We start from the raw sequence: 21,410 nt of genomic DNA, 5'->3' as shown, positions 1-21,410 counted from the left end.
AACTTTTTCATTTGCCACTGTATACCTCTTTCAGAAAGTCTGCCCTGCAAAGAGAGATATTTTGTCCATCTCACATTACTCTTTCTGTTAAAAAATAATAATTTTTTCTTAGGTTTTATTTTTCGCCCTGTGTTGGCCTTATTTAGTGGGGTGACCATAGAGACATCTACTGGCAAAGGCTGGCAGTGATGCCATTGTATACACATGTCCTGAGCCCCACTGCTGTGATGTGATTATCCAAAGTTGTCTGTTTCTGGCTATAAAGGATAATGTCAGCTAAAACCACTGTTGGATTTTCTCTCTTTTTTTTTTTTTTTTTTTTTTTTTTTTTAAAAAAAAATACAAGCTTGTAAAATGCCACTATACTGACATCCCAGAATCATGAAAGGTGATGCTTTGTACTGTTGTGGTTCCTGATCTGTAATAGTTGCAGTACCCACATGTAAGCCAAGGATTTTTGGAGTAGTTTGCAATGTACACTGGCTCTGTATTTTGTTGATCCTCTATTCTGGCTCCAAAGGCTAAGCCTTTTAATACTCATTTTTCCCTTTTGAAAGCATTGGGTTTGCAGATTTACTAAATTAGTAATTCATCACTCAGCTATGTTTGTAAATTTTTTCAGTTGCTGGGGATGAACATGAAATAATTGTTGACAGAAATCACTGTTAGCAGGAAGTGTCTTTTCCAGCCCATGGATTTTATTTTTGCTGTAATGCATTGTGTCCCTATGAAACATAAATATATAAAGCTTGACACACACATTCCAGCTGATTTACAAACAAATAGTTTGTATTTTGGTATTTTGCTGAATTCAGCAAGGGTTTATAGGAATTTCTGGATCCTTAAGCAACTGAATAAAGTGATTTTTGGAAGGCAAATCGATCCATCAATATTGCATGGTTCTATTTTGTTTTTCTTGGAGCATATTTAAAATTTTACATTTGAGGTGTCAAGGTTCAGGAGTCAAGTGTTACATGTGATAAATTAAGCAAAGGTCAGAGGCTATGCAATGCAGTTTCAGAAGATTGTCTACCTCTGCCTTTGCAGCTCATTCATGCTGAAGTGATGCACTATGGGAATTACTACCAAACTCTGCTCTGCAACATCTGCTCTCCCTAAGTGAGTTAGTGCACGTCAGACATCTTTATGTCAGAATATTGCAGTGATGGATGCAGTCTTCAGAAAATGCTGCATAAAAATCTGGTGTGCCGTTCTGGCCATTAAGTGAAATTACTATTTAAATTAATGGCGCTGTCACAGTTTATCTGTGCAAAGAATGAACGCTGATTAGGGTATTAAGTAATTAGCAATTTATCACACTGGAACAAGGTTGATAATAATTAAAGAAGTAATGGTTTACCAAAGAAACTAGAAAGGGAGTCACTTCTTGTTATGTGAGTGAAATCTTGGCTGAAAAATTCAATTCAGTTAAACAAAGATGAGGTTCACAGTGAAAGAATACAGCCTTGGTTTTTTCAATAGAAAAACAGTTCATTATCAAAATTTTAGTTTGCCTGTCAAAAGTCCCTTGGGGCTGTCTGCGTTGATTATTAGTATTGAATTGAGTCATTTTCTGCATTAATCCTCTACTTAAAATTGGTAGAATCATAGGACAATTTAGAAAAAGGGTGTGAACAGGAGGAAATACTTACCTCTTGGAGAGCTGGTGATCACAGTTTGATTGCTGTGAATGGAACCAGCCCTGAATAAAGGTAAAGCATGCAGGTAACGTCCCCATTCTTAGTCATTCCTGTGATTGGAATGAAATGCTATGAACGCTTTAGCAGGATCACACCCTTAAAGAGTAATTTTCATTATGTATGACTTCCTAAGAGAGATTTGCGGCAATAAATGGCAGTGAGAAAAGTGGCCGCTTTTGCATGCCTACATACTACAGAACGTTTTAAATGTTTAAACAGTTTTAAATGCCTACATACTACAGAAATTATGTCAAATACAAACTACTTTGTAGACAGAACAGTATCTCACAGCAATGTTTTTTTGTGTGACATCTTTCTAGTTGAATTAGTAATGATGTTTATTTCATTGCCAATTATAGAGGGGTTTGTAGCATTTGGTTCAGAGCTGAAATTTACCCCTTTCTTTAAATGGTGAATATTTCACAAGAATAATTCTTGTGAATATATGGAAAATTACACTGGTTATGACGAGCTTTTAATTTTAAAATAGAATTATTAAAAATAGAAGAAAGACAGTGGAATTAATTTTGGCAGCTTATCAATTCCACTATAGAAACGCAAATTATATTTAAATATTAACTTCTTAAAGAGTAATTCTCTGTATTAGATGAGTGAAGCTTCACTGTATTTGGCAAGTCACTCATTCAGTTCTACATACCTAGTCTGAACCCCCACTTTAAAACATAAAATATAATGTGAAACTTCTGGAACGCTAAGATGCACTGTTGGAAGATTGGTGATGTGAGGGGGGTTGAACGAGACTTGACTGGAAAGTACATGGAGAAGCTTTCTCAGTTCGTACATTCTACAGGAAATTTTCATCAACAGCCTGTCTTCTACATGCTGTGCAGAGTACCTTGGTATGGTATTTCATAGCAAAGGTTCTTACAAAAGTTCAGCAATGATATAGGTTGATTGTAGGAGATCGCTGTTTATTCCTCTAATTCTTGATTGTTTTCAGCAGGTCTAGAAGTCAGGACAATGGCTTCAGTCACCTCACATTTGAATTTGATCTCACTTTAGCTAAATCTGAGTAATTCCATCTGCTAATGGTTTTATACCAAGCTATATTGTATTCTGAGCTTTCTCCTTTCTTTATCTATTTATTTATTTACTTACATTTCATACTCAGATATATTTTTTTTGTTTGTTCATTGCAGGGATGTTCTGTTGTGGGCAGGAATATGTGAATAAGTCAGATACCATATGCTGCTCAGGTTCCAGTGGTGAGTTCCTAGCACATGTTAGAAAGAACGACCAAGTGCCAGTAAAATGCTGTGAGACTGAACTTATTCCAAAGAGCGAAGAATGCTGTAATGGAGTTGGATATAATCCTTTGAAATATGTTTGCTCTGACAAGATTTCAGCTGGAATGATGATGAAGGTAATTGATAGAAAATCTCTCGGTAGCTCTGATTTGACGATGGAGAGAAATACACTGTTCATAACTATTTTTCTAAAATAGGAATATAAAAACTCTTGTGTGCATTATTCATTTTCACATTACATCCATATTAATACCGAATGAGTTCACCATGATTGATGTTATTGCAATGAATTCTAAAGGAATTAATAATGATTAGCTGCCTCTGTGAAGTGTTGCCCAGCACTTCAGATTAGTACAGTGGCTAAAAGCTGGCATACTAACAAGACTGGCATGTATAGCCAGCTTCCGTTCTGTGACCACAGTTCCTGATGATGTTCCTTAAGTGGAAATTGAAATTGAAGTGGCCAGTTCTGAAGTATAAAAATGCTATTACATTTCAATTTGGGCAGCCAGTATGACGTAGAGTCCCCAACCTCCTAAAAAAAAAAAAAAAATAAAATTAAACAATTGATATTTTCTTGATGGATTCAATCCTGATCCTATAGAACACCAGCAGCAATTTTGGCATAAGTTTCAGCCATACTAGATAGGTCCCTGTATAACTTTTAGCAACAACGAGGGTGTTATATTTTTGGTGCCTATACAGTTTATTTTCACTCTGTTTTGATATGAGAGTAAGCTAAGCACCATAAAGACTAATTCAGTTTTTCTGAGTGGCCAGTGACTATAGGTAGCAACATGAGACAACTTGACCAAACTCAAAGTTGCAAAGTCTTGCAAATCCAATTGAATTCAATAGAAATCTTCAAGAATTAGCATCTTGGTGTTATACATAAGCTGTACAAATATTGTCAACTGTTACTACAATTTTTGTTTAAGAAAATGAACATTTCAAAGAATGGAAAATCTGTTTATATATATGTGAATTCTTATATTTATATTTATATATTTATATATTTATATTTATTTATATTGAGAGAGGGGGAGAGAGAGGGAGAAAGTGGATAAGAGAGAGAAAGAGGGTTGAATATTGTGAATTCTGCAATATGGAAATCAGGTAGATGTTGTGGAATTTATCACTAAAGTAAAAAGAAAAGCAGATCCGATCCTGCCACATATAGATGTTCCTGTACCCTTTTCATTCATCTGCCAAGTTAATACACAAATATTTCTTCCATCTTTTCCTTTTAATATCAAGTTTTTCATGTCATCTCATTTTCAGACTGAATAATTTTCTCCTAGAGAAAATCCAAGTGTTGTGATGAGTCAGCTACAGTTCCTCAATGCACTGTATTAGCAGTTGATGCAAGGCAAAAAATGGCTGAGAATAGGTTAATGAATTCTGGTAGATAACTTGCTAGATCCATGCCTTAGGTATAACGTATAAACAAAGGAAGCGCTTTGCTTCCACTTACCCGCAGCAAAGAGATTAGCAGTGCTGGCTTTCTGATATATATAGATCTGCTAACATTAAAAGGGCTGATATTCTGAGACATATTCTGGAGCTACTTTATATGTGAATCCAATCCATCTATACCCTACATGTCATATTGATACCTATCACAATGTAATTTTTGTGAAAGTGCCAAATTTGGGAAATTAAATTAGCTGAAGTTCATAATCAGTGAACAAACTAAGTTCAATAGGTGAATTAAGGAAACATTAGATATAATCTGTTTGATTTTCCTTCTAAAGTTTGTAGCCTAATGGGCAGAAATATTTGTAGCAAATATTGCAGTACATTTCTTCCTGCAACAACCTATATTTTATGAGAAATATTGCTCTCTAGTTTATGGTTTGGCAAAAATATTATTTCATGAATTTTAATGGATTTGTGGATGTTCAGTGTGTATTTCTATTTCTGTGAATTGTTCTTTATGTGTTAAATCTTATATCTACATCAACGTTTGCACAGGTCCTCTTATTGCAGCAAAACTGCTGTTTAGAGTGAGGTGGTAGAGGACACGATTTATATCGCCCATGGATAGAGTTCTCAGCCTTGACAACTGCCAAGGAATTGCACAGAGCCCTCTCCCGTACTTGGCGAGCTGTGTGAGGGGCTGGGAATTTGCTACTGATTTGCCACGGGATATTGGCCTTTGCAAGAGCAGAATGTTGAAATTTTCAGATAAAATCCTGTTCTTATTTGATTATAGAATCTTCTGCTTTCAAGAAATCCACCCATTTGGGCTTCCAGTGGTTAACATTTGTGATGTTTTCATGCAAGGACCCTACCAAAAAAAAATAGTTTCTTTTAGAAACTATTATAAAAGCATTAATGACCAAAGACAGTGGACAGGCCAAAGGCTGAAAGGGTCTCCCATATGCTAGAAATATCAATGTACGTAATGTGGTTGCTTGATTTGTGTGTTGCATAAGGACAGAGAAATGCTAATGGAAGCATTTGTAAAGAAAGGAAGATGCGGTAAAGATATAAAAATTATATGTGTATTCCTTAGGTACAAGAAGAATGCAAGGCTAATATCCTTTGTCCTTTATCTATGGAGGCAACAGCACATTGTGGAAAGTGTGACTTTGATCCTAGGGAGAGTATCTGTGCGTGGATAAAGGGTTCTCAGAGCGCTACAGAAAAGGAGATAAAGGCAGGCGTGTGTCCAACTGAAGAAGAGACTGTCTACACAGGAAGTCCAAGCCAGTATTCATTTACAGGTAAGGAAAAGAGGCAGATCACATTGGTGATTTGCTAGTGTATTTGGTTGGCCCTGGAGAAAAAGGTGTCCTGAATGCTATCAAGTATTCTAATTAAATGTGAAGCAATTGTAATGAAGTAGCATTCTTTATGAATTAATCTATGAATCAGGACAGCATCTTCTGGGAAATGAAGTGAGTAGCAAGAAGTTCAGTGAATACATAGGGTCTAAACCTGCTTTCACAAAAGTTTATAGAAGTATTGCTATATCAGAAAGTGGCCCTGATTTAGGGAACAACTTCCATATCTGTCTGTCTTTAAACACAGTAGTAGTCCCATAGGCGCAGAAGAAAAATAAACAAAAGTTATTTTGTGTTTTGATAAGACTGAGATGATCCATATGTAACTTTCTTTTTCTAGACTTGAACCTCGAACCCTTTATCACATATGAGTACAGAGTGGCTGCTTGGAATAGCTATGGCAGAGCCTTCAGTGAAGTCAGCAGAGCTGTCACTAAGCAAGATGTGCCACAGGGTGTAAGTCCACCAAAATGGGCCAAAGTGGATAATCGGGAAGACATGATACTTCTAAACTGGGAGGAACCACTTCAACCAAATGGTATTGATATATGTTAAAAAAAGATTATGTTCTATCATTCAGCTGATGGAGTTCCAAAATCACAAAATGTTTCTTAATTGACCACTGGCACTGAAATATACGTGTTCCTAAACTCTGCAAGAAGAATTTGCTGTAGGTTGAGATAATTTTAATTGCAAGTAAGAGTAGAGTCTAGCTTCACAGAAGACAATTTAGCATGTCTCTAAGAAGCACCCAGAAGCCTCTTTTGAGAACAGTTGTAATAATAATTGGCAAATATGATCAGGAAATTACAATCATGTTACAAAATATTTGGGGATTGGGGGGGTGATACTCATGTTTCTTTCAGGAAATCTTGCTTATGATTTTCAAACAGTGAGAAAACGTGGAATAGCTCTCTTAATCAAAATTGAGAAATACTGAGATGTTGATGTAGAGGTTGAGGAGAGTAGCTGGTAATTGACATTAGCCGTTTAAACGGGATGATTGTTACAGTCATCGCCTACAGATTTCATTTAATATTTTCTGTGCACAGAGCAGGTTATTATAGTGTACCATCACATGGGATTTCTCAGCTAACAAAATGGAAACCTTTGTTTCTGCAATAGGTCTTATTATTCACTATATCATTCTCCGAAATGGAATTGAGCGGTTCAGAGGAACAGAAATGAGCTTCACAGACACAAGTGGTGTCCAGCCATACCAAGAATATTCATACCAGCTGCGAGCCTGCACTGTTGCTGGTTGCGCAGAAAGCAGCAAGGTTAGTAAATTGGTCTTTATGGACCTGGTGCCAGAATTTTATCAGCTGGTGTGGCAACATAAAAATGCTTTTGGAAAGGTGTAATTTGAAGACATGCTGATTATTGAGTAAGTGAGTGAAACACATCAATAATCTTATTTGGATTCAGCTACTGACAGGTCATTATCTGGAGCCCAAGGTTGATACAAGCAAGTGGAAGAAGAAAGTAGTATCTCAGTCTTGGCAAAGCTGAAATTGCACTGTAGGAACTGATGTTTGTTAAAGAGAAAGCTGTACATGATAGAATAGAGTAAGGAATATTAAAATGCACTTTCTCTAAGCTTTGAAATTAAATCTTTGTTTCTCACTAGAAGATCTATAGCCTCTTCTTCCTTGGTATTTCTTAGTTTGTCTGCTTTAGCTCTAGTCTATCAATTTGTTAACAACCTCTTTATATTACCCTTCACTGGCTTTCCATGTCTGCACCTGCTTCAGGCTTTACACTCCCTTTATGTACAACCTGCCTCTGCTTCGGTTTTAAGCAAACAGAATCTGTTCCCTCCCTTTGTCACTGCTTCTTTTCCTTTTGTATCACTTTGAATCATGGATGCCTTTCACCAGCATTGCTGTTTACCCAGCTCTAGTTTCTATTCTGGAGAGTACCAGCCTTATTCATCATTTGGAAAAACTATTCCTTAAGTGATCTCTTTTTCACTGTAATAGCCTTGCCTCTATGAAAATTAATCTCTAGGACTAAGTGTAAGGTCTGTGGGGCAGAGGTGGGCAATAATGGCTGTGCTTTGTAATTACAGTATCTATAGGATTAAAAAGCTGATTTTTTTTTTCCAGGTTTTTAAATGTATTTCTTATTGGTACAAATCTCAGCCAAAAGTATAAGAAAAGAAATACTGATGCAGAGGGGTGGAGATAGGCACATAGTCATCTGCCTGCACACAGAGCTGTGGTCTGGAAGCTGTGTGGGCATAGTTGCTGCAACCGTCGGCCTGAGCTAATAAATCCTGCTTATTTCACTGGCCTGTAATTAAGGAGTTTACTGTTGCAAACACTGAAGTCTGCAAGTAGGGACTGATTTCACCAAATGCACTAAGACAATATATTATAGAGGGCACATTTTATATTTACAGCATAATATAAATACTTTATGGTGGTAATAACAGAAAAAGAAAAGTGATTCTCAAAGAGAAAAAGGTCTGACTCACTTATTAAACCAGTGTAATTTGGAAATGCCTCTGTAGGAGATAGTGAAGATGTCAATACAAAATGAGCTTTTTCCTTTTTCTTCTTGTTTTGTAGAAAGAGCTGAACAAGTGCAAAGTTATTCTATCTTTCAAAATTTTTGGTTTCCTTATGAAAATATGGAGATGCAAATAACCACAAAAGAGTTCAGATTGCATGGGGTATATGGAGGCTTAGCCCCGTGTTTACTGGTGCTTAAAATATATGAAATCAGGCAGTTAAAATGCAGAGACACTGACAAACCATATGGAAGAGAGTTATCAAGAGTTTTCAAGCAATACTGTTTTTGTTGTTTTGCCCTGTGCTGTACGCTGCAGCTAAAGCATAGTGAACCTGTTGTGATAAATTGTAGACATAGACTTATGTAATGTATTCAAGGTCAGATTTCATTGTGAAAAAGGAGGAAAAAAGTAACTAGTTCTCCAGGCCCTTGGTAATGATATGCCAGCCCAAACAACATTTTAAAACAAAAGTGACATTCTCATTGATCATGGTATCTAGTGTACTATTACATTAAATTGCTGTTTAATTCATATGTCTTCAGGTAGTTGCAGTCACTGTCCAAGGAGTCCCAGAGAGTGTTCAGCCACCAAACGTCAGTGCTTTGAACTCAACAGCATTACATTTAAGCTGGATTGCACCCAAGAAACCAAATGGTATCATCAGAGAGTACCAGATCAGTCAAGTAGGGAAAGGACTGATATACACTGACGCTGCAAGCAGGATGCAGCACACAGTATCAGGTAAGGGGGCAGAGCCCTCTGACAGGCTAATGTGGTGTCGTGAAGGTATAAGACCGTATTAACATATTAAAAATGCTACTTGTCGGTAACTTTTAAATCCCTGGTACTGTGCACAGTTTAGAATGCTTCATCATGACTTTACATATCTTAAATTTTTGTTTTTTCAATCTCTTTCGTTTCTGGTTGCTGTTTGTTAAAATATTAATAGATTTAATTTCAAAATTTTAAAATACATCTGTCCAGCTCGATTCAAGATGCATGATTTGTGGTATGCTTGAGGTCTCGGATGTTCTGTGTAGACTTGCTATTCCTTCGTGCAGATTCAACTCTCTCTTACCATCATGGATGTGCAGTAATGCAGTTGAAGTTACTAGTGCTACTGTGAATGTGTAGCAATGTAAGAGCAAGAACAATCCAGTACTTTATGCCTGAAATAATAAAAAGGAAAGGAAGACAAAAAAGGAGAGACCCTGGATTCTGTTTATGATCTTGTATATTGCTTATACCCATTTTCTAAATACTTGGTGAAATTTCACTGGTGTGTGTGTATCTGAAAGAAACTTTAGTCAAGGGATTTTGTGGGAAGATTTGACTCAGACCTCAAACGTATTATTTTCACATATTCAATTTTTAGTTAGATTACTGTTACACTGAAGCAAAATTATTCTTAGAAATGTTTCTGTTGAACACAAAATGGGAACATAAGCATTCTGGTATATGTCTTTTCACTCTCTGGCCTCAGGTTGCTTATCAAATTCTTGTATCTATGATTTTTAGGAATTTAGAAATACGTTATTTTTTCCTTTTATTTTTTCCTTTTATTTTTTACCACTCGAGTAGGAAACTTAGAGATTCATATGTTATAGACACTGTATGATAGCCACACAAAGAGCAGAAGTTGACTTAGGGCACATAAAACCTATACAGCATATATGGCCCTCTCAATCACCCCTTAAAGCATGAGTGCCGAGTCAGAGTGGGTCTCTTAGTGCTTTGAAAGAGTTCTTCCTTGCTGTAGTCACTCACAGAGGAGTAAAGGATTGCTGTTCCTCTTTGGCAATATCATGCTCAGGTGTGAAATTCATCAACTGTATATTACACCTGTCTCCGTATTCAGTGCTTCTGGACATGAGATATTAACTAGAGTATGCCAGTTGGTGGTATGTGTTTTAGAATTGCTGTTGTAAGTTTATACTGAAAAGAACACTAACTAACAAGGAATGATTTATCAAACCCATTGAAAAATACTTCTATTGCTCCCACTGTCCTTCCCAAAAGGCAGTTGTACCTCCAGAGTAACTGAGATTTTTATGCAAACAATACTGTTTTTCTTACCAGTTGGAAGGGAGAGGAAATTAAATTACCTCCTGAGAAACAAGGATCTTTTTTCCTTTTGTGTGTCTGTTCTGTTAAGCCACTGTCCAATGCTGCCATGTTAAACCAGGAGTGAAATAAATGATTGTTCCTCCCGACAGCCATAATCAAATCTTATGCTGTTTTCTGCAGGAGCATCCTTGGGTAATAATGTGAAAATCATGGCAGTGATTTAGCAATGTGGATAATTATTGCTCTCTAAATAAAAAGAATAAGATAAAACAATCAAATTCATTTCATACATAACCTCAAATGTTTGAATAATTGTCTTATTCCCTGTGAATGTATGTTTTGATTTTCCCCTCTCCCTTATTTTCTTTTTTTTTTTTTCCCCAAAACTATCTGCTTTTCCCTGAGCAACAGTTGAACATTAATGAAGCTGTAGCATTAGTATTTCTTGAGACTTTGAATCTAGGGTCTTGCAAATAGCAGACGAGAAGGCTAGCACCTTGCTGCTGCACCATTGTCTTGCTGCTTATTTTTAATTACATCAAAGCTTTGGAAACATGATCCCACAAATGCTTTGTGGGAATAGCGGTGAATGTGCTCATCATGTGAAATCCATAAATTGCTTATAATCCTCTCAAGATGTTAAAAAAAGCATTAAGTAATTGAAGACAGGAAGTCCTCAGTTAATTATTTAGAGGTGTTATCAATGCTTTAAGCAAACTGAAGCATTTTCTGCTATCTCACTGAGTTGAATGCTACTGGGACCTAGGGGCAGCAGCCATCATCTTCTCATATTCTCTAATGCAAACAGCACATGGCAGCTTGTCAATAAAAGACCTTTTTATATCATTTATTACTGAACACTTCCACTACCCTGTACAGAACAATTTGGATGACAGTTATGGCATTGTTTCACTTTGTGTTACTACTACTTTACAAATGGGCCTGCTAATGCTTTGCAGTGGGGGCTAGGCAGAGGGTAAGATGGAAGAAAATAATTAAGGGAATTGTGAAAGAAAGCTAAGACTGCCCTCTTCAGCAGCAGCAGGTGGGTTTATAGCAAAGATTCTTCTCAACTCCTTTTTAATACACTAAAGATAATATCCTGAGTAAGAGGCTTTATCGAGAATTTGTAGGATCAATCATGTGTAGGTAAAAGCCAAGCAAGATCATTGATGTTTATTTTAGTAAACAAAACAATATTAAGAAATACTTTATGAGTGAATGGTTTGAAATTCTTTCATCTGAACGTATTCTCCATTTCAGGCTAAATGTGAAAACTGAAGATATACAGAAATGTTATCACTGGTAAACTCTTATCTCCATGCAGCACTGAATCATTAGTAATATTTATCTAAAGGAAACTCTTGGGGGTGGAGGGGCATGTGAGGCTGTGGTCAGCAATCTGACAGCCTCCTGAGTAAAATTCCCACAGTGCAGCCCAGGAGCGTTACCCTGGGAGCTAATTACTGACCTTGCTGGAGCCATACCCACAAGTGGAGACAAACAGTATCAGAAGCAATTGATTTGGCTAATAGAACAATGCATTCTTAAAAGAAACATTGTTTCACAGCCTTTTGGCAAATGACAAATGCTGCAATAACAAAATAGTCTGCTAAGTTAAAAAAAAAAATATATTAACCCCCCACACACAATAATAGACCAAAAAAGAAAAAGAGAGAAGAATCCTCTAGTAAACAATCAAGTAGAAAAATTGGAAAAGCAAAATGCTGTTTATGTTTCAAGATTATCTTACTTGTTATTTTTATTATTAATCATATACATAGATTTGCACAGAGCTTTCCAAAGCATGCATGAGACAAGGCATTTAATGCAAAGCTTTAATAATCTAGATAAAAATCTGCTGTGACTGCTCCATGTATGACTAGAGGTTTCAGGTATCAGAATTTCACCAATAAATTTAGTGAAACCATGTGCTCTTTTTTTAGTGCTCATTTTTCTCTTTAAAGTGTAGTTGTAAATGAGTATTGCTTTATTATGCATGTTTCCTTTAAAAGTGAACATGGCTCCCTTTAGGGGAATTCAAGTAATTTGTTGCCACAGTAATCTTTTCTATCCTGAAATGTTAAATACTTGGCTTTCCTCCATGCCTTTGCCTCTCTCTAGTCTGAAACTGTCATTTTCTCCCTTCTTACTTTTATACGCAGTGTTCAGATGATTTTTCTTCTCTTCCAGTTCATGATTAGGTTACAGCCAGGGCTGTCCCTCTGAGTCATCTCTTTATTTTCTCTCCTTCACGTCTTGTTCAATTTGTAAGCAGTCTGCATGTCTTCCATTCAGTATTTTACCTTTGTACATAATTGTGGCTTCTCCTTTCTCTCTATTTATTTGTAATATATTTTAATTAAAATATCTTCATACTGGCTATAAGCAAGGATTTGTTTATAAACAAAGAACTTGCCCAGACATTTTTTCTTGTCACAGAATTGCATTGTTCTTGAAGTTATTACAATTAGGTAGATGAGCTACATCAAAAGTACGTTATTAAGGTCACAAAGCCACACACTTAAAAATCGGTCTGTATAATACAAATGAATTGACCTGTGTAATCCTAATTCAGCCTCTTCCACACAAGCAGTCTGCATTACACAGTAGCACAGTCATGTACTCATTTGTACGCCGGGTCGCTGCCTCATTCAGCCCACAAGCTGTGCCTCTTGAAGGGAGGAATCAGATGGAAAAAAAAAAAAAAAGGCTCCTGTATGTAGGACTGCTGCCTCAGCTTTTGGTATGTTTGGTAGGTTTATTCCTTCTGGGAAGCTCAGTGCAGGTGGGCCTAATTCCACGTCTGCCCAGAGCTAAATTTCCTTTCTGCTTGGCAGAAGTCAGGGAGGCGCAAGCCTGAAGTTCGCGTGGATGTGGAGCACAGCGAGAGAGGCAACAGGGATGGTGCCTACCCAGAGAGATAAAATGTGGATCGCTGAGGGGCTGGCGGCATTGTCAGCCATAAGCAAGAAAGGAGAAGGGGCAGTGTCCTGGGAGGACGGCCAAGTGGCAGCACACAGCGCGGCCTCGCTGCTGCAGCGTGCTCCCACATCAGCTCTCTGTCGAGCTGCTGCCCGCCTCCCCCAGGGCCCAGGACCCCATTTCGGCCCAGCCTGCTGCCCTCAACCCCCACCCGAAGCTGTGCTGGCCTCCAGCTCCAACACAGCCCTGCCCTGCCCTGCCCAGCCACGGGCCCTGCCCATGGGCCCACGTCCTGGCCCAGCCCCATCCCCAGGGAAGTGTCTGTGCAGCGGCTGCCCCTGGCCTGCCCTGCTCCCCAGCTGGCAGGTCTCGTGAATCCTGGGGATTAGAAAGCTACAGCGCGTGAAACGTGGGGCGGCACGAGGAGAGACCATCTCTGGATCAAGGCAGTTGGCTGCTGTCGTCCAGGGCATTCATATCTGTTCAGGCTGTGGTGCTGAGGAAGGCACACCTCAAGCTTTCACAGCTTGTCACAACCATGTCGTCTTCATTTTCTGGACACCCTGTCTGAGACCTGGGGCCTAAATTTCCTGAGCTCTTGGAGCTGCAGCTGAAGGCACCAGTTGTGCCCCAGTAGATAAAGTTTTGCATAATACCAGGTAGTCTGACAGCTGGGTCCCAGGCGTCCCAAACAGCCTCCTGCCAAGTCCAGGGATGTTTTTGTTTCTCTCAGTTTCGTTGAATCAGCATCCTGTTTCTAAGACACATAAATCAATCTTTTTTGTTGTGGTTTTTTTTGTTTGGGTTTTTTTTTTTGTTATTCTTCCAGTGCTATATTAAGCCACTTAGGATGCTCAGCTGGTTGGTGTTAGTAAAGCAACTGTACGCTCTAGGAGTGCACACTGCAAAAAAAAGTCTCGCACATGCTTAGCCAGGCCAGAGGTCACATGTTGGAGGGAATTTTTAGAAATGACTGTGCCACAGAGCCTGTATACAAAGGGGGTCAATTTGTGTCGTACAATGTCCTAACACTGGGACTTCCTAATTTACGAGTGTTCATTTTTGCAATCTTAATATTCTTGCAGAGTTTTTGTGTATAATTTGCTTCTTGTTGTTGTACTGTTTGACCCCTTTGCATTCAGGAACAGGAACTTTTTTAATGTATTATGAAGTGTTAACAACAAGAGAGTCCTTGAAAACATGTGAGAGAGGTTTTCAGTGTCTGCATCTGGTAATATAATTTTTAAGATCAACTTTGAGAAATACCCTAAGGAGTAGCTTAGCAGAGAAAGACCCTGTAACCTGGACTGGAGCATGCTCTGTGAGGCAGTCTGATCAGCAGTTAAAGCTAAGCTCTGAGGTGTTCAAGATAGGCTCACAGAGGTCTGCATCTTTCACAACTTAACTGCAGGAAGCCTTTAATGGGTGTGCAGAAATGGCTATTTTAAAAGCTTAGTATCTTAGCCAAATTTTGGGTACAATTTTATGAGGAGTCCTAAAGTCAAATTCTTAAGCTGCAGGCAACCTGATGTCAAATCTGAAGTCATTGACACACAGCACAAGGATGTTTGAAAATTTCCAAGGAAAGGTCAAGGCAATATATTCTCTTTTAGTCTCATTCAAGGATGTCCAGCAGAGAAGGTTTGAGCTGAAGAAATAGGTTTTAAAAAATGACAAGTAACTAAAATTAATATCTTGTAATGGGGAGGGCTTGGTTGCCAATCCTGCTTCTAACTGCTTTATAGTAAAGTCTTGTAACAAATAGGGGAAAAATTTTAGTAAATAGAAGGAGGCAGGAACAGTGTATCTCCAGACTTGTTTGCAATAAAGTAGAAGATTTCATGTTCAAGTAAGACAGTATTTTGTTGTCTTTTCTTATTGGTGCAAATATATTTGTAATAAATTTTCAAAACATTACAGACTCTTCAGCTTTTCAAGTCCAAAACTCCAGGCAATTACACTTTCAGTTCCTTATCTGTTGGAAACCTTTAAATTTCTAGGGCCATTAGTGATAGACATTCTGTCTGTGCCAAGAATATTTAGATGCTTTCCAGTTAATTTTTAACCATTTTGTACAGACAGAAACATAGGTTAAAAAAACCAACAAAACAACAACAAAACAACAAAAAAAAAGGGACAAAAAACCCACCCCACCTTAGAGACTGGGTAAATTTTTAGATGGTGATCCGGACTGTTGTTATTATGCTACAAGTGCCTTCTAAGCTAGTTGATTTGAACCTAATTCAGATATGTCTGTATGAAGGGCATCCATAGATCCATTGCAGCATAGATACAGATTCAATCTGGATTGTTTTGTCAGGTCTTTTAAACTAGAAGAGACTATATATCTAAATTAGCAAGAATTCACCATTTCAGTATTATTCAGATGAAAAATGAGAATGACATATTTTATGTTTGTGAAAAATACTAAAAGTTAACCTTAAGTGCAGTAACTTTCTACATAGTGGGACAATTCTTGGGATGCCTGTTGTCAATATCTCAGTCTAACCTCTATTTGCTCTTTCTAGGTCTGCAGCCGTACACTAATTACAGCTTCGTGCTTACTGCCTGCACATCTGCTGGGTGTGCTTCTAGCCAACCACTTTCAGGTCAAACTTTACAAGCTGCTCCTCATGGTAAGGGAAAAAGACACTCTCTAAGAATGTCTACAAGTTCTATAAGAACTGCAAAGAGATGGTCATATGGGCTTGTATTTTCTGATGGTTTAACAAGGTGCAAAACTCCACTATTATCCATCAAACTATCATGTATAAATTTACACAAGAGAATCCATCTCTCTTGCAGTATTTCTGTCTTAAACACACTCATTATATTGACTGCTTGGCACTGCATTTCTGCTTTCTTTTTGGGACCATTTCCTCAAGTTCATCTTTAAGTTAGTGAGATTGGAATTAGAAGATGCATATTTCTTAAAGCACAAATAAATACGCAGAGGCAACCGGGCATATAAGGGCTGCAGCCTTTGGCCTTCTCCTCCATTAGTCTGTACCTTGTCTAGTTGGTTGCAATTGGTATAGGATAAGTACAGCAAGTGTGTTAAATTCTGTCATTCTCTCTGTCAATGTTTTATGCTTTCATTACATTGCTAAAAGCAACAGCAAAACTGTGGGAAAGGAAAAAAAAGGCCACCTCTTTATGTTTCTGTCATAAAATTAAAATAGTGTCATTATGATGTTAATAGGGGTATGGCCAAAACCTCATCATATCATAGTCAGCTCAACAGAGTTGGAAATCTACTGGAGTGAACCAAAGAAACCCAATGGGCTCATTACTCAGTATCGATTATTTCGTGATGGAGAACAGATTTTCCTGGGTGGCAGTAAAGACCTGAATTTCACAGATGTTAACCTGCAGCCTAACAGTAGGTAAGGCAAGTTACAGAGCTCCGGTAATATGTGAAAAGTGTTCAAAATATATGTACATGTGTTTGTGAAATGTACAGAATGTAAGTTACTCTTTTAATGGAAGAAAAATCTCTCACAATATTACTTAATTACTGAAAAATTGGTAGAGTACTTTTAGGAAGCTTCCAAATGTTGGAAAGCCTTAATCAAAGGACTTGTCTTTTCTTCGTTTTCCAAGAATAGGTCATTCTGGTTCAAAGAGGGGGAGGCTTTTTTTTCCCTTGGGTGGTTGTTGGTGACTCATTGGTTGTTTTATTCCCTCATGGAATATACTTAGAAAAATTTAAGTCTTTATATGGCAGACAACACTGCGCATGGTTTATGATGTTTCTGTGTGTATTGAACATACTGGTTCAAAAGTACCAGCTGCTGATACTTTTATAGAGGTCATTCTGAAATTGGTTTTGACACTTTTTGAGTCAATACTTCTTGCTCTTATGTAAGCTAATGTGAATTTTAGTATTAAAAATATTATGATAAGAATTACTTTTCTCACATTAAGAAAACTTAAAGGTGAAAATCTTCACTAATGAAGTATTTGTAATACTCTGTATAGTCTGTTCACTTAAAATTGGTGAAAAGGGAAGTGTTCTATTTCTGATATGCCTAAAGCTTCTAATCGTAGTGTCTCCTGATCTTTTTGTGTTTGTGCAGATATGTTTACCAGCTGGAAGCCAGCACTTGGGGCGGCAGCAACACTAGTGATAAATATGTTGTACAAACACCAGTAGGAACACCAGAGAAAATTCATGTCCCATATAACGTCACAGTAATTGATGCATATTCTATATTTCTAGCTTGGGAGGTGCCAGGTAAAAATGTATTTCTATGTAGTACTTTGTAGCAAAATGAAAGGTTGGAAAAATTAGTATATTCAGGCAGGCAGCTGAATCATTATGATATTTTTATTCTTCGTATTTAGTTATAGTATTTGTGATTTAAATAACCAGTATCTAAAACTGCTGTTTCCTAGAGACATATTATTTTAATAATATTGACCTATATACTTGACATGGCTATTGTGAGAATTAGCTGATCAAAAATCCATATGTTAATTTGATCTCATAAACTATTATTGAGTGCAAGTATTAAGAAAAAAAAAAAAAACAACAAAAAACCCCAAAACAATTACACTGAAAATAAGCTTTCCCTTCTGTGCAGACTAACCTGAGTTATTGACAGGGAAACGTGCCGACCTTTTGCGTTGATGATGTCTTGATAGCTATCCTGGCAATTAAAATGTCCAGTTGTGCTGCAGGTATGCAATGCTGAGCTGCTTTAACAAGATCCTCTGCTAGCTCTGACCTGACTGAGTAAATTGTCTTCACCAGAGCACATAGTGATGTGTGGACATGTTACCTTGCAGGAGGATGGGTCAGCAAAGGCCCAGAAATATTTTTCCTCTTGTTAGTTACTCTTCTCTTGAACATCACCAGGTTGTCTTGGCCTGCTGCAGAGATAGGCTAAGAAGGAATAATTGAATAATAGCACCTTTTATATGAGAGACTGTGCTCTGTTTTGTTAATATAGATCATAGCTTAAGGGATTGGTGTACTTTACTGATGTTATGAAAGTGATATGCTGTAGTTATTGTGGGACGATGAGAGCATTGTAAATTAACAGTTTTCTGTCTAGTGTATTTCATCTCCAGTAAGGTGTTTTCTAGCTTCTAGATTTTATTTTTTTTTTCAGTTAAAATGAGGTCAATTTTTTTAGAAACTTCAGTTGTTTGCATATTGCAATAACAACGATACATGTTTTACCAATGAACTCAGGGAAGTTTTTGATGTCTCCTTTTCCTAATTATTTAAGATGTTCTTTCCTTGCATAGCAGTCACGGTAGAGTCAATTTGTGTAAAAATAAAGTCACCTAGAAAAAGTATTTTGCTTTCAGGTCTGGGATCGCAAGTATTGTGGCAGTGCTTAGCAGCATTCACTCTACCCATTTAAGCAATGATTAATAAATCTATAATACCTTGAGCTGTCAATCTTTTAGTTTTCAGAAGCACAAAATCCATTATAGAAATGCTATAATGTATGAAAAAGATTAAAATCTTAAATTAAACTTTTCCCCCTACTGCCTGAAAGGATTTAGAACCCAGCAGAAGGCAGGTGAATTCGAATGGCATATAATCTACAGTTGGTTTTATTGGAAAGTGACTCATGCTGTATTATAGTTTTGATAATAAATATAATTTAAGGTACAAAATATTCAGCAACATTATAAATAGATTTAAAACATAAGAATATACTGGAATAGCGTAGGCTTGTAGAGTGGGGTGTTTCCCAGAAAAGCTTGTCCTTGTTGTTCTAGACCTTTTCCAGCTGCTCGAATTCCTGTTACTCTCAGCAGGTTACAAGCCTACTGCAAAGAGAATCAGGCTCTGTGTTGTACATTTGGTTATATTGCCATCAAGAGTGTGCGTGAAAAGGTTCAAGTATTCCTGAAACCACATGGTCAGAGGGCTGAGGAGGAGGCTGGACATCATGGCTCTGTAGAGACTGCAGAGTTGATGTATTCACATGGCTGTAGAAATCGTTCTCCTCTGTCAGGAGAAGGCACATGTCCTTCTTCCCAGGTACTGGGATGCACCTTGAACACTGATCTCACTTTCGTGGATATTTGGTGAATAGGTCCCTTCCTCTCTGCCTTTGCATTGTGGGGCCAATTATTTAAGTTTTTACATATGAATAAGGGATTGGTTTTTCATACAGTGCCCCTGTTGGGTAGAAACAAAGGAAAGCAAAACTTCCTTTTATTATAGCACCTCAGGGCCACTAGCTGATCTTGCAGGAATGGGGAGTACTAACAGCAGAGAAATGTTACAAAGTGCTACTAAAAGAAAACCTGTGTGCAGAAGCATGGGTGTATGCAGAAGCTAGGAAATGAATTCTTGATCCTTCGTGTTCCTGCTTCACGCTCATACCAAGATCTTTGTGCTCCTGGTGTTTTTTTCCCAAGAGGAAGACTGCTGGGCATGCAGGTTTGTTTTGGAGGTTCTGATGTTCTGGAATGGCATACAACCCATTATGTTCACGCAGACCTCTGGGGCCACACGCATCCCCAGCTTGGTAGGATTAGCCTAAAGAGTCTACAACTTTTTATCCTTATTTATGTCGCTGTGCATGCAGTAACTTTTTTTTTCTTGTCTTTTTTTCTGTGTATGTATCCTTGTTTCACAATAGGCTACATTGAGATAATATCGGTTTATAAATCCAGAATGCAGCGTTTGTTACAAGATTTGTCAAGCTTGGCAATTACTCTTGGACGAGACTTGTTTTAATTGGTATAGTCTCCATGAAAAAAAGTGCTTTTTATTAACTGGGTTTTGATGAGAGTGTAGTTGGTCATAACATTTTCCTTGTCTGAGGATATCAAGGATGCTTTGGCATTCTCTCTTCTTATCTACTGTAATAAATTTGGATCAAATAATCACCCTCAGGATTAATTCTGGGCATCATATTACACAGACCTTCCTTTTGAAAGTCTTTAACTATATTTCAACATCTCTAATTATCTAAATCTTATCGTGTTATACATAGTAGCATTTCAAAACTCTTGACTTAGCAAAATAGCAAGGTGGCCAAGTAGTGGTTAAAGTGATAGATTCAGAAAAAATATTTGACACACCTCACTCACTATGGAAAATAGGACTTTATTTTCTGAAATAGGTATCCCATTATCTTGTGTTGCATTGCCTCAGTGCACAGACCTCAAAGGTACGGTACATTTCACTGATACGCCACAGAAGGATATGTTACAATTATTATGGAGCAACTATTAGTGCCATGGATAGAAGCAGGAAAGCTGAATGGAAAAAAAGCCCCACCACGTAATTCTCCCAAGGCATATCCGTAAAAGTTATTGATAGCTAGGCAGGTAGCCATCCTGCATTTCAACTCATTGGCAACCCCACCAGTCCTCACTGGGGGCCTGATTCTTCTAGATGTCTTCAGCTGCTGCTGGTGGTACCATGCTCAAAAGAGGATCCTGTCCTCTAGTCCTAGATTACTTCCTTCATATGCTAATGATCATCTGCATTAAAATGTCTTCTTTCATCATGTTGTAACACTCTCCTTCATCCGCTTCTGGGTTTGCTTATCAATTAGAATGAAAGTTGAGTAACATATCTGGACACCTACTTTATTCTTCTTAGGATCAAATTTGGTATTTGAATGACATTTGTTTGTTTCCTAGCTTCCCCAGCTAACCTGGTTTCTCTGTTATTGGTGACCTAGCAAATTGTTCTGACTTCTGCTAAACCAATGTTGCATTTCATTATTTTTGTTTCCTCAAATTATTGTTTGCTCCACATCACTGTAGGATAAGTTTTTCAAGCTCAATGTCCAAAGTTCTGCATCTTGAAAGCAGTCAGCATCTCCAGCTGTTACTGTCTTCAGTCTTGTTGAGAATACTTGATACAACCAGAACGAGATATCTGGATATTCGAAGCTTAATGTAAATACTTAATCTCAGGAAGCCAAATAGATCATTTTCTTTTGTGAAGTTAAATATTAAAATACAACTTTACTCTTACTTGTTTTTAAATAAAAGATATTACATTTTTATTTTGTTATTTATTTACTATAGTTGAAACAGTTCAACTATTTTGCTTTAATAGTGATTGGATTTCGCATCATATTAAACAATTTTTCAGTAATTGACTTCAAATAGACTTTTGGTGACTAGCCTGTAAAACATTTTTGATGGCCAGCCT

At 37.5% G+C, this 21,410-nt stretch overlaps 1 protein-coding gene across 1 annotated transcript in view; it reads left to right on the top strand.

Annotated features, from left to right (window-relative positions):
- The window catches only part of USH2A (usherin), a 395,830-nt gene that overhangs the window by 310,846 nt on the left and 63,574 nt on the right, over nt 1-21,410 (top strand). The window contains exons 50-57 of the mRNA XM_086460628.1: nt 2,861-3,084; nt 5,487-5,697; nt 6,098-6,295; nt 6,883-7,037; nt 8,818-9,016; nt 15,796-15,903; nt 16,470-16,653; nt 17,347-17,504. Coding sequence (XP_086316754.1) covers nt 2,861-3,084; nt 5,487-5,697; nt 6,098-6,295; nt 6,883-7,037; nt 8,818-9,016; nt 15,796-15,903; nt 16,470-16,653; nt 17,347-17,504 — 1,437 coding nt within the window. The remainder of the gene's footprint in view (nt 1-2,860; nt 3,085-5,486; nt 5,698-6,097; nt 6,296-6,882; nt 7,038-8,817; nt 9,017-15,795; nt 15,904-16,469; nt 16,654-17,346; nt 17,505-21,410) is intronic.

The sequence above is a fragment of the Leptosomus discolor genome, chromosome 2, assembly GCF_034619465.1.
Source record: "Leptosomus discolor isolate bLepDis1 chromosome 2, bLepDis1.hap2, whole genome shotgun sequence".
Classification (NCBI taxonomy): domain Eukaryota; kingdom Metazoa; phylum Chordata; class Aves; order Leptosomiformes; family Leptosomidae; genus Leptosomus; species Leptosomus discolor.
This window is presented reverse-complemented; position numbering and strand designations above follow the sequence as displayed.